The sequence below is a fragment of the Asterias amurensis genome, chromosome 15 (assembly GCF_032118995.1).
Source record: "Asterias amurensis chromosome 15, ASM3211899v1".
Lineage (NCBI taxonomy): Eukaryota > Metazoa > Echinodermata > Asteroidea > Forcipulatida > Asteriidae > Asterias > Asterias amurensis.
The window spans coordinates 5,794,312-5,808,496 of NC_092662.1; the positions used below are offsets into that span (position 1 = coordinate 5,794,312).

At 36.9% G+C, this 14,185-nt stretch overlaps 1 protein-coding gene across 9 annotated transcripts in view; it reads left to right on the forward strand.

Annotated features, from left to right (window-relative positions):
• LOC139947966 (uncharacterized) overlaps positions 1 to 14,185 on the forward strand; it is a 134,440-nt gene that overhangs the window by 67,064 nt on the left and 53,191 nt on the right. Inside the window, exon 1 of one of the 9 annotated variants that reach the window (XM_071945865.1) lies at positions 1,206 to 1,618. The exons of the other annotated variants lie outside the window; for them this stretch is intronic. Within the exon in view, the coding sequence (XP_071801966.1) occupies positions 1,546 to 1,618 (73 nt within the window). The 5' untranslated portion in view covers positions 1,206 to 1,545. Of the gene's footprint in view, positions 1 to 1,205; positions 1,619 to 14,185 lie in introns of those variants that run through there. 9 annotated transcript variants of the gene reach the window in all.

Sequence of the window (14,185 nt, forward strand, 5' to 3'; positions counted from 1 at the left end):
TGTATGTGGGGAATTATATTTGCGTGGGAGTGCTACTGTTAATGTAGTGTTATGCGTCACATGGTTCAGTTCAATCATTTGTTTTATGTACTTCTCTGAAATCTATGATGACAGAATATTTTCTCACCTTGGACATTGTTGAAGGATTGCGCAAATGTGACATGTTTGTTTTTTATGCAAATTTTTCTTTAAGTGGCTTGTTTACAGGAATTTAAAAGGGAAGTACCGTGTTGAAGTTAGTGTCAATCTTTTTGGAATTGGTTCAATGTGGATTAAAGATATAACAGAAATGTTTTCGTTTTTTTTGCTTTTCTGGTACAAGTTTTCAAAATTGTGAACTTAATTTTCACTTTTTACATAGTGAACTTAACAGGTCAATAATTTATTTGTTATTGAAAGGATCGGACTGCATTGCCGGAAAAATTCTTGAAGAACAAATGTCGTAGCTAAAGACTTCAAGTTCTCCTTAATAATCCGGATGAACGTTCAGGAAATACTTAATGATTTTTAAAATGTCTCTTTCTTCCTTGTCTATGAATGCTATTCTTTTGTCTATGGATGTGATATCCGTGGCCGTGTCCAATAGTGAATGGCATTCCAATAGTGATTGTTTAATGCTAGCTCCTGTAGTTTACACAAGAGATGATGAGTTTGATATCATCTGTATCAACATAATGTATTCTTCCTTAGGAGGTACAGCATACTATCCATAGAGATATGTGTGGCCATGATGGTTCAGTGGAGGTTGGTCCTATCTCTACCCATACTGTACATTTAGAGTTAATGTTTGACTTTGTTATATCAGCTCACTGATCGAGGAAAAAACCACTGTGTACATTTGCTCGCTCTAATCCTGCGGTCTGAAATCATCCGGAAGGCGGGTGAAGTGGAAAGAAAAAATGTAAAAGAAATCACACCTTTTTTTTCTGGAAGGTCTTTTGGACTATAATATCACCAGATCTTTTCTAAAGAATAAAATAGGCGTGGAGTAATAATGTTTTGTGCTGCTGCTGTTGCTCTCAATCATAAAACATCCCCTTAGTATTAAATCACGTCACCCGTGTTATAATGGAACAGTCCAATACTTTTCTTATTGCATATTTTGATTGTTGTCTGTCTAGCATGCCACTGTGTGGTGTTAGAGAGAGTCGCGCATCAGTAATCACTTGTCAGCCTATTATTCCGCTTTTCCAGTAATCTTTCCCCTGGTGTCCTGTTGGGGAGCAGTGAGCCGGTGAGTGTACCGGTGACATTGCCATTGTACCATCTTTCCACTTCGCCATACTTCACATATTACAAAAACCTGAGTGATTGATTGGTCATTGTAGACCTCGTCTACGTCACGTCAGCTTTCTCTAATGACTGTGTGATCAGAAGGCTGTAGGAGGAAGCTACCCAATCACAACGCCTGTTGCTTAATCAGATTTTCATTGACACACCGTCGTGTGGGGAATGCACAGGTAGTCTTTGAACAGGTGACAAGGGAACTGTATCAAAGTGATCAATATTGGCGATTATGATTCAATATTAAGAAATAGTTGAGAGATGAAAACATTGAAGATGGTGGTGTCTTGTTTTGCTAAATCAAGTTACGAGGGATTGGATTATTCTGGCTCAGGTATGTTGAAAAAAAAGATTATTATTATTAATTTTTTATTTATTTTAATATTCCTGTTTTTATGTGTGTAATAAATTGTAATGTGTAGTAGTGGTACAATTGTGGTAATATGTTGTGATACTATTTTTAGTAGGCCAACACTGTCGGTAGTATATTCATGAGACTGCCAGCATTTTCCAGAATATATTTTTATGCATGCCAAGTTGAAACATGTTTATTCCAAGTCCTTACAGAAACAGAGATATGTTGTGTATTTTCCCACATAGTTGTGATTTCCCGAAGGTTCTTAAGTAAAGCTCCACTGCCCTGAGGTTTTGGAATTTCGCGGAATGAAGTCCAGTTTGACATTCCAATTGAAAAGGGAAAGTATTTAAGAGCATTTGTAGACATTTAAAGCCTAAATCTCAACCTTAGACGATTCTTGAGCATTCTTCTGTAGATGAACAGAGGAGAGGGCTTTTAAGGACACCAGACCAAACACTTTAAGACACAACTGTCTCCTGTCAAATTGTTTGGGGATTTCAAGGAATGAAACCCAGTGAAATTCCAACTGGAAAGGGAAGGTATTGAAGTCTTCGAGCATTTCTATACATTGCCAAACCTTAATCTCAACCTTGTTTAGAACTTAAGAGTTAGAATCTTCAATTGTTGAGCACTCTTCTTAAGATTAACAGAGGAGAGGGCTTTAAAGAAACACCAGACCAAACACTCAGAGATAAAACTGTCGTCTTGTCAAATTCTTGGATCTTATTCCTAATCTTAAGTCTGCCATCAGATAAACAACATATCTACCGATCAAAGATAATTCTAAATTTGGATTTTATGATGCTCTGCTGCAGAAGTCTTATAATTGAGTTTGTCATATTTTAAATTTTGTTTAATAACAACTTCTGAAACTTCCGTGTAAGAAAGTCGAACCCTTGTACCGAAATGACGCCAGTCTTGTGTTTGACGTCTGAGACAGTCTATGGTGTACCTGATTATTGGTAATTAATGCTTCCTTTGTTTATAATAGTCTAACAGGTGTGTGTGAACTGTGGGGGAGTTTGTGTGTCAGATTCTGTGTCTCTGCTTTGATCTTGGCCCAATTTCATAGAGAGAAAAAGTAGCTAAGCATAATAAAATTGTGTTACCAGAATTAGGTTACCAGCCAAAATACAATGTCACATGTACAATTTGTGACTGGTATTCTGCTGATTTCTGCTTAGCAGACAATTTTTTAGCACTGTTTTCTTAAGCAGCTCTATAAAATCGTGCCCTGATGGTGGATGGTTGTATATGAAATGGATAGTGATGGCTTTGGAAGGTGGTTGTTGCTGGACGTCTTGTCAGTTTTTTGTCACCAGTGTGGCGGGAGTGTTGTTGTTTGTTTTCTTTATCAGGACACTGGTTAATTAAGGAGCAGACAGTCTGGTTAGTCAGTGGTTTGGGGAGGGGGAGTTTGGGAGAGGGGTGGGAAAAATCATGTCATCCTTTCAGGACAAATTATGTTTTGTTGTATCTCCATCTTAATTCAGTTGTTTCGCTTTGTTATAACAGAATCAGTTTGAAAGTTTATTTTGACTGGTCAATTGAACTTTTCCCATTGAATATCAGTTTGGTAGAGAATTTGGTGAAATTTTTAAGTCTAAATATATTTTCTTTTAAGGCGAAATATACATTTGGTTTTCAGTACTGATTTGAGTGTTTTCATCTCATATGTAAATGTAGATAAAGACAATAAAAAGTAGATATCTACTTGTTCATTCTCAAATTATTCCGGGTCAAATTTAATACCAGTGCAATCATATATCATATAATTTTAATTACTGTGGAGTTGTCTTTTGGAACTATGGCAAGTCATACCAGCATTTTTAAAACGAATTCTAAATAAACAAAATCCACTTCAATGTACGTACGTAGCTCTTCGAAACCTTGGATGACATTCAAAACATTGTTGATAAAATCATACTAAAATGAGGAAGTAGTGACGCAGTTAATGTTGCCAATAGATACAGCCATTGTTTTTTATTTTTTATTTGTTTATTATCAAATGCCATTTGAATAGATATTATTTTCCAGGTCATACAGAAGTGAAGAATTTAGAGTTGATGATAACCCCCCAAAAAATTGCTGATTTTGTACTAACTTTTCTCCAGATGACTATCAGAGCATACTGATTGAAACGTCGAGTTGAAACCAACGGTTCTTTTCAGAACCACCCAACTCATTTAGAGATAGTCATTTCATGGTGTAACCGCAAACCTTTCCGAATCGACTTTTAATCAAAACTGCAAGTGCAGTTTAAAGGTCCGGTCACACAGGCCCCGATAACGAGAACGAAAACGAAAACGAGAACGATACAAATGCACGCTCGCGATTGGTTGAATTGCTCCACGCAGAATACGCCCACGCTCATTCAACCAATCGAGGGCCTGCATTTTTATCGTTATCGTTTTCGTTCTCGTTATCGGGGCCTGTGTGACCGGGCCTTAACAGTGGTCTTCTGGCCAAAGGCTGGTTAAAACACCTGCGAATCAGTCAAAATTAACTCCAAGTGATCTCAGTTCAGTGTTGAAAAGCATCCCTGTTTAATATGAAATATGGACAAGTGAGAAAGCTGGCACACTAGTGCAACAACAAGCTAACTTGTTACAGTAGTTATTTGACTTGAAGCATAGGCTGTATTTGTCAGATTGTGTTTCTTTTTCAGAAAGATTTTGTACTAATATTTCAAGTTCTAAACCTCTAAATCATTAATTAGTATACAGTGTCCATGGTTGATTTTAAATTGATTTCAAAGTTAGTTGAAATAAATGTTCTGATCAAAAGCTTCTGAGGCTTTATGATGATGATGATGATGAATTTGGAATAACTTTGTTCGTCGCTGTGTGCTAATTCTTGTTATCTTATAATGATTCATATTTAGCAATCTTGCAATCTCTCGATTTGCTTGGCCAACATTTCCAAATGTTGTACCCTTCCGTTTTGAGTTCGAGACAGGGGAAGATTGAAATGGAAATTGACATGGGGTGAACACCCATAACTCTATGAAAACACTTTCACACAGATTGGACGGAAATTCTTGTTTGGATAATGAGTTAGCATTGTGTGACAAATGCTGTGGTCTACTTAAAGCCGATGCCAAAAACCTTAATATTTCTGTCTGAAATATTGTCATTTAACACCCCCCACCCTGCCGATCACACAAAGGCTTGAATTTGAACTTAATGAAAATATGAACTCCACTTAATTCCTACTAAATTCCACTAAGTGTTGTTTTTAGAAACATAAAGGTCAAACTTCATGAATTATTCATAGGTTGGTTGAAGGTTGTGTTTATTGAACTAAAGGATAAGAATTAATTTGCTCTTCTTGAAAATGTACAAAGAAATTACTAAAACTGTACACCAGTTTTACCAAAGTTTATTTTGACGTTATTCATCAGCTACTTATTAAATAGTGTTCTTCAGGTGTCAGATTTGTCTCGAAATTCTGATGGATCTAGGCAGGCTCAAAGCTTAAGATCCAAGGAGATTAATATGTAGAGATTAACTTTGTGATGGGATTAATCTGATCTTGTCAAGAGGTTGTTTGATTGTTGGCAAGTATTGCCAAAGAAATTAAACAGAGAATAAGTTACGTGACTAACTCTCTGACATAACAGAAATGTCTGAAGAAGCCTTTGGAATCAAGGACATGTACAAAAAAAATAGCTCATGTACGTGACTTTGTGTTCTAAATGAGTAGGGTAGATGGCCTTATAGCTTTCGTTTCAAACCGGACCTTCTTCAGAGGCATGACTTTGTGTTCTTGATATATTTTGAGCCAATAAAGCCAAGGTTGTCTTAAATATAAACTTAAAGATATCATGCATTATTGGTACAGCTGACCTAATAGTCGCAGACAGCGTTCAAATTTGGGCCTAATCCGTTAAACCATGCACCGGAACAGCCAAATTAATCAGCTTGCAGAGTTTTCTGCTTTATGCTTTCAGTTTTCTTGGATATGATTTCATTTCAGAGGGAAATATTTCATAGGAAAAAAACAGTTCTACAGTGAACTTCATAATCAGTCAGCTTTCAGACTAAAACTGAACTCTGTTTATTCAAAGTCCTTTTCTAAAATTACCTCTGGTTGGATTTTTAAGAGATCTACATTCATTCCTCCCCTGTTTTTATAAGTTATTTCTCATTCAATTCCTATCAAAATAACATGGGACCGGTTTACCGATTACCACTACTAGAGTGTTATTCATATTGTCCCATTCAGTCGTCATGTCGTACTTTGTTCACAGTTCCATAATTCCAATTGTCAGACATTTCTTTTGTCCGCAAACAACTTTATATTTTCCCATATCATCAAGGCTTTATGTGCTCAAATCGTCCATGATAAACTCCCGCAGTGTTATCTTGTCTAAACTTTAGCCTGGTTGAACGGTTTGAGCATACAGTTACACCCTAAACATCAAGGCACTTGTCCAGAGCGCACATATACAAAGATACCTCTCAATTATCTACAGCCCGCCCTTGTTGGATGGTGTCCAGGAATTGCGATACCTCTATCCAATCCTTTGTAGAGACCTTGTTAAATTGCGATGGGAAGATTGTGAAGATTGTATTGTTGGTGGCACGGTGGGTGAGTAGTAATTGAGTGTGAATTGCAGGAAGGGAGTAAAAACTCTCTTACTTCCTTTATTAAAAAAAGGGACGGGAAAGACATATTTGGATATTAAACCGACTCTTAAAATTATTCTAGGGGCTTCTCAGTTTCATAAATGGGCAAGTCGGCCGGTGAAAACCTAATCATGGGCTTATGCTGGGATTTTTTCGTCTTTGAGTAACAATGTGTTTGTGTGAAAAACAATATAAATTCTCGATATCGAGAACTACGGATTTGTTCTAAACACATGTCATGACAAGGCGAAACGTGCGGAAACAAGGGTGGGTTTTCCTGTTATTTTCTCCCGACTCGGATGACCGATTGAGCCTAAATTTTCACAGGTTTGTCATTTTATATAGAAGTTGTGATACATGAAGTGTGGGCCTTGGACAATACTGTTTACCGAAAGTGTCCAATGGCTTTTTAAAATTTTTTATTGTTGAAGTAGAGAGTTCAGGAGCACATGTTTCCCTACAATAATAATATCATTTAACACACGTCCTTCAGCACCTGAAATTAAATAAACAAACTTTGGTTATTTTTTGATAACAGCAATCATTACCACTACAGTCCTGACCCTTCAATGTACGCATTGAGTGATAAATCACCAGTAACAAAACCAGATCACAACAAACTGCTACCAAATTCTCATAACAATTTTAAAGGCACTGGACACTATCGGTTATTACTCAAAATATTTTTTAGCATAAAAACTTGCGTGGTAATGAGCAATGGAAAGCTGTTGATAGTATAATACATTGTGAGAAACGGCTCCCTCTGAAGTATCATAGTTTTTGAGAAAGAAGTAATTTCTCACTACAAAATTTGAGTTGAATTTGAGACCTCAGCTGAGATCTCGAAATCAAGCATCTGAAAGCACACGACTTGTATGACAAAGGTGATTTTTGTTTCATTATTTTCTCGCAACTTCGACGACCAATTGAGCTCAAATATTCACAGGTTTGTTACTTTTTATGCATATGTTGAAATACACCAAGTGAGAAGACTGGTCTTTGCCAATTACCAAAGGTGTCCAGTGCCTTTAACAGCTTCTCTGTAAAGGTATTTTGACTATCCCTCTACCCCCCTCTACACCCCACCTTAGAATCAACAATGTACAAATGTACCTCTTTTCAAGTCTGCATGACCCAAGATGACCCTGGAGTCTTTTCAGTCCTTGTCACTCATCTAGATTGCAAGTAGATGTGTCACCTGAGATGATAGGGAAGTGTTGAGATCAGACTAAGCTGAAATGTTGAGTGAAGCCCTTCTTAAATCTTAGCCTGTCCAAAGCCCCCCCCCCCACTTGTGAAATCCAACTTTAGATGATTAACTTGAACCATCCATTCTTTACTCTTTCACGTTAAAGCACTTTCGTGCAACCTTTGGGACAGACAACTGGCTCCCATAAGGATGGTCGTTAGTTTCACGGTTCTCTTGTGAAAAGGGCTTTATGTGAACGTAACTGCCACAAAGCAAAACTTTCAAACTAAACAACCTGGAACTGATTTCAAAAAGAGCTAAGATTTATCTTTTAAGTAGGATTTAATCTTAACTGCTTAATAATAAAAGTAATAATACTAACTCATTTTTATATAGCGCATTTCACAATAACCGTCTCAATGCGCTTTACATTAATCCCCTGGTCATTGGGCCAACAGCATCCCTTTATTCTTACTCGGCTCCATGGGGAGTATAAAACCTGGGCTACCGTTTAACAGTGCTCCAAAGGCTTTTCATTCACAATATCAACCTCTACCCTCACAGGAACCCATTTATACCCCTGGGTAAACAAAGTGGACTTTTAAAAACAAAACAAGAAGACTTTCATTCTATGCGTGGGATACCCATCTTTTCATCTGTCTTGGGAAAAATGTAGGTGTTGAATTGCTGAAGACTGGATGCTTCTGATTGATTATGATATAGGACTGTGCATACACAGAATACCTAGGGGGGTAAGGTTCCGCAATTACACCCCTTCACAAATATAATTTAATCAATAAAGATTCGGAGCCGGGTAAATACAGGTGGAAAAACAAGACTTCCCCTCCTCCGTAACCCGCTGTATAAATTCAATAGATTCTTGCTATGGTAACCAGTTATGTCGCGCGTACGTGTGCAGCGCCTCATCATGACCTTAAAGTTGTAACTGTTTACTGCAGACACAGTGCAAGGTCTTTTAAGAGGAAATGTAAATTAATATTGCTTGGGGGCAGCCTTGGAGCTCTCATTAGAAGAGGTATTTAATAGCCCACAGATAATGACTGGTTGGCCATCAACGTGATCTACGTGTTATTAGGTGTTTAATTACTAGAAAGATTGGGCAGTTGGTGACATTGAGAAAGTTGCATTAAAAAAAAATTAAAGTCACAACTTAAGTCAAACTTGAACTCAATTTTTTTAATTGAAGCCAGAAGCTTGTGTCGGTCAAAGCTTATTTATAAACTTCCTTCTAAATAAGGGTCACAATTTATGGATTAGTTCACGTAATTAACATAGCAAATGCGGGCAATCTGTAAGCATTGACCATGACGACTGCGCGGTGCATATTTTAAAGCAAGGTTTCTAAATTTAAATTGTCCAGATTGACTATAGTAGCATCAGTCTCATAAAACTACAAAATAGGTAATTTTTTTGTAACACTTAGTTCTTGTTAGTGACAAAAGCCGGATTGATCAAACTTGTGTTCTTTAAGGAAACTTAACTATTACAATTTAAAAGCTGACTTCAAATTCCCTGCATACTTCAAGAAATAAATTGCCATTTTATCATCATTAGTTGCAGGTGTGTAATTAGCTAGTGGAGTTAACAAGCTTATTAACATACCACCACAGGGCGTGTTTCCATCACACAGCGTCGCAAATATTACCTTTCATTTTATCCCCTTCTCTAATGATACAGCACAACGATTTATATAAATGACAAACCTAAAAGTATGAGGTACGTTGCAGTCCTAATTTGATATCAGGCTGGGCATATGATGAAACTCCCTAGGGAGGCAGAGAAATCATGCTGTGAAATTCTAAGAACTTTTTAAAGGGGCACACTGGACATGGTTGAGGTGTTTGGTGAAACCCCACGGAGAACTACGCTGGATGCTGCATTTCATAATTCATGTCACAATACGGCTACTTGTCATTTTTAACAAGCTGGGTGTAGTGGGGGGTCCATAATATCCACTTGATGTGGTCTCTAGACACTTGTGTCCTTTTTTGACTTTCGATTTAACCACAGAAGATGTTTGGAATGTGATGGTTTTTTTATACTAAAACGTATATAGTTACAATTCACAGTCAGAAACGAGCCCCAGTTTCTTAATAGCCACTTATGGCAAGTAGTTACAATGTAAACTTTATTCGTTAATGCCATCTAACCGCCATCTAAGAGGTAAACCGATGATTAACAATGGAAACGCACAAATTTGTGCGCGCTGCGCACAGGGTTGGCAACCTCCTTTGGACCTCTAGGTGAGGGCGCCCTACTATTTTTCATGCTTGCATGTCTATTGTGTTTGATCTTGGTGATGGAGAGCTTCCATTGTTCAACAGGAGTGGTTGAACACGAAACGGGTGAAAGTTTTAAGTTTGTCGTTTCTTAATCACACTGTCACCTCTCTCTGAGTCACCCACATTGCACGCAAGAAACACATTTAATTGCAATTGCATCTGTGGTTTTTGGAAACCTTACTTGTGGTTGTGGGACCAGTGTCAAGGTTAGAGAAATGTACTTCTTCTTAATTTCCATCTTCACCACAAAGTTATTAATCACAGGACCAAGTATTTTACAACATGACAAAAGTGTTGTTGAGATCTGAGGTTCATTGAACAAAAATTAATAATAATATTTAGTTTTTGATTAGTTTTTAAAGGGTTTTGGTACCTTTTATAGATCTACCGTCAGTATCTTCAAACCTTGTTAGTTTGATCATGTAAGTCTGTGGACATTTGTGTTTTGTGTCCTACAAAAAGAACCCAAACTCTTGAAGAATTACTTAGGTTGGTTGTTATGACTTATAAAAAAATTAAAATAACATCATTGTTCAATTTGCACTACCCTGAGTTTCCACTCTGCAACAGTGGTATGTTTACCCTTAAGATTTCCTCAGCAAGTAGGCCCAGAAAAAATACACTCAGACGCCAAAATAAATAAAAAACACAAGGTGTGAAAAACTACTGAAGGTCGACCATGGAAGAATATATAAAAAAACGGAACAATGAAGGTTTGGTCTTTTGAAAGGTAAATAATGACGTGGGTTTTATCGGGAGCTGTTGGGCGCTTAAAGATGCTTTGATGAGGGGGGTTTATGTTGTTGAGCCTATCCTCTTACTCAAGGGTGGGATCAATATCATGACCCTGGTAAGATTGCCCAAAGACTTTTGACTGTCTTAAAAGTTGACGGAAGTGGAATCAGGACTTGGGCAAGATTTAGGCAAGGAGATTTGAGGGATTTTAGACTGGAATTTAACTTCAGAGATCAAATTGCATTTGTCAGGGTTGATTGGGATTTATGTTCAGATATTTGCCCTTTGGGTGATAGGTTTAAGCAACAAGGACCTCATAAGGTATGATGTAAAGTTAATGAGGCTTTAAGTTAAGCCTTGTGAAGTCAATCAATGGTGATTTGCTGGTGAAATACTTTTTAAGTTTATTCAATTTTTTTTGCCATGAAATACTTTTGCTTGTAGGCACACCCAATGAGAGTTTCTAGCTGAACCTGCTATGGAACTTGGTAGATCAAATTAATTGCCATCCTTGGTTTGAAATTACCCTTACATATTAATCAACCTATCGATCAAATTTAATGGTCACAATCATTGTGCAAAAACACACAAGACTGAAACAAATTATGTATTGTCAAGGTTTTGTTTCAGCATTTATAGCTCCATGGTTTCTCAAATGATGTTTTACGCTTAGCATGGTGTGATGGATAAGAATAAATAATAGGAAACTTACCAGTACAACCATGTAATAATTCTGTGGGTTTTCAGCATTTTCACTGCATGTGTTTATTTTTGATTGCCACAATCCAAAACAAATCAACGGGAGGGGAGAGGGTTTCAAAATATTTATTTTCTCGACTTTGGCAGAAAATTGATAAATCTCTGGAGGATTGGTTCAGGAATGAACTTTTGATCAGTTAACTTTCAGATTGACACTTATAATTTTCCCAAGAGAATTAACGATTCTTTACTAAGTCTTTAAAACCCTGATCCAAACCTTATAACAACAAATACCTGTTGTATATAGACCACCAAAAATACAAGGATTTCTAAACAAATATTGCCAGCCAAAATATATTTTTTTCCTTGTTGAAATTTGAGCTTGATAAATCTACGTAAACATTTCACAACAATTCCTATCCTGGGGCTGACCCTGTGTGACCATGGAGTTTCTACTACTACTACCCTCAAACAAGAATTTGTGTTCGTTGTTAATATCTTCAAGTTCAACATTGGACCAGAGCCAAAATTCAAAACTGCTAAGCAGTTCAAATTTACTTAGCATATTGAAAAGAGGCAACACTAAATCTGTTGAGTTTTTGTCTGGATTTTTTTTCCTCCAGCAAATCTGTATATTGTCACACTGCAATTGAAATTGTAGACCTAATCACCAAACAATAATTATTAACAGAACCTTGTTTCACTCAGTACAGAGATATTTATTTACATTTAGTTTCTTTAGTTGGTTCCAAATTGTTTCTTCTTCAATCACAATTTTCAAAGTAAGTATGATATATAATTGTTGTCTTGGTAATATTGTTAACATAGAGAACTGCTCCACATAATCTCCACTTCATGACACAGCTTTTGAAATGAGTGGAATTTTGAGTGGAAAACAGAAAAATATAGCACTTCTGTGTCCCATATCCAACGAAGCCAATGGCCGAGTTAAATTCAGACCCCTTTTTGCGTTTTACATCTATAAGCACATGTGCGGAAACAAATTTGTCTTCAAGCAAATTTGATATGCAGTTTAAAATAGGGCGATTCGTGTAGTGAGTGCATTGCATTAGAACAGGGGTTTGATGCTCAGCTGTGTAATATATTTAAATATCAAAATCTTGTTGCTATGGATCAACCAATCAGACTCCAGGATTTTATTCCTTCCATACGAGTTCTAGATCCATGAATATTCTTTAAAGATGTCTTTGTCTCACTACCCGATAAATCAATCAAACTTGGAGAGTAAAATCCAGGTTTTCCTGACGCGGGAAACTAGAGGATCTCCTTCGGAAAGACTCAAGAAAAAGGTAGACTTTGTGAAGAAGATTGTCCTCCATGTGTTTCTTGTTTCTAGAGGAGGGTAAGATTGTTAAAGTCACTCAGCAGGGACTTGTTATTCTCAAGTGGAGGAGGGAGGCCATCTTTCTGCAGCTTGGATAAGAATGAATTAGGAGGTAGTTTTTTAAAGGAAATAGTCTTTCGTCGATGTGTTGGACAATTATTTAATAGTGACTGGTCATTGATCAATCCTGGGTGAGACACAAAACGATTTGTCTGCAGTTTGGGTCGTTGGGTTCCTTGTTTGTAATTTAAACAGCTACCTGAGCGGAATGTTTTCAACAGAAATGGTATTTTCACTTGTTTATAATGCACTTGTTCACCATTTTAATGTAATTTGGATATGTGTACACTTCTGAACTTTTCGTAATTATCGAGTAAAAAACCAGGCCCCTACCTAAAGGTTTTTTGGAAAACTAAAAACACTTCTGCCGTTGAGAGCGGGTGTCAAAGGACAATGCCGCTGACGTCATTTGTGGGAGTTTGCTTTGTTATACATCCACGCTGCAACAAAGCGGCTTTATCTACTTGTGATGTTTTGAGAGTGATTACGTAACGGGGCTTTTCGCAAATCTCGCAGAAAAGCTCTGGACAAGGGCAAACAAAATGATTGTTTTTTACACAATTGAAACCTATTTATAAACATATGACTCGATTTCCTTATTCATCGAAAACATTTTAAGTGGAATTCAGCAAAGTTCACGACTTGACATTTTCGTTCAAGCAGGTCTTTAAGAGGAAGTATGTTTTAGCATTTCTGGAGGCAGTCAGTTATAATATTATAAAACAAGCAACTGACAAACAAATGTTTATTAGCAACCTATTTTTCAAACTCAAATGAGAAACTTATATTTACTGCAAGTTATTACCATTCCTGTTTTGATGTAATTTCCTGTAAAGTGCATCAACACCTTGAAGTATCTTTTCTGATAGCGCCTTGAGAAATATTTTATTAGAAAGTATGCATTTATAAGGTTGTATTATTAGTTATTAGTATTAAGGCCAGAAGTCCACTTGAGAGAAATGTTGTCAAGTTTAATCGTTTGTCTTAGCTTTACTTGATGAATAATTTGTCTCCTTTCCTAATTTTATTTCCACCAAACACTATTCATTCCAAAGTGAATACAACAAACCTTTAACCTTTTTTGCCGATTTGATCAGAAGTTGTCTTCTCCCCCTCCACTTAATTTCCTCCTGAGCTGCCTATTCATCAGGACTTTCAATTCTTATAGCCGGCTCCAAGGGATCGCTCCACATCAATCTTGATTTCCCTCAATGTGGAAATCTATAACTTCCTTCATGGAGTAACCATGGAGGAAGAAAATAGACCAAGGTTTCATCGTTAGTTGGGCTTGGGGAGGCCCGGGGTTTCTTTCTATATATAGGGAGAGGCTGACTGATAGTGCAGCCCAATTGCAACTTGTTGAAGCTTGGTTTTGATAGGGGGGTTGTTTGAGGGGTGCTTTCCACTTGGTTTGATCAGTACAGGATACTAGCGTCATCGTGAGTTGTGATAAGACTTGCATTTACCGTTGAATTTATTTAAAATATTTCCTCAGGAAAACAAAATGTTGTTGAACTTCGAGGGAGCTGATGTTTTTATTAGTGATTCGTGTTTGTTTGACTTTAAATTTTTCTATGACTA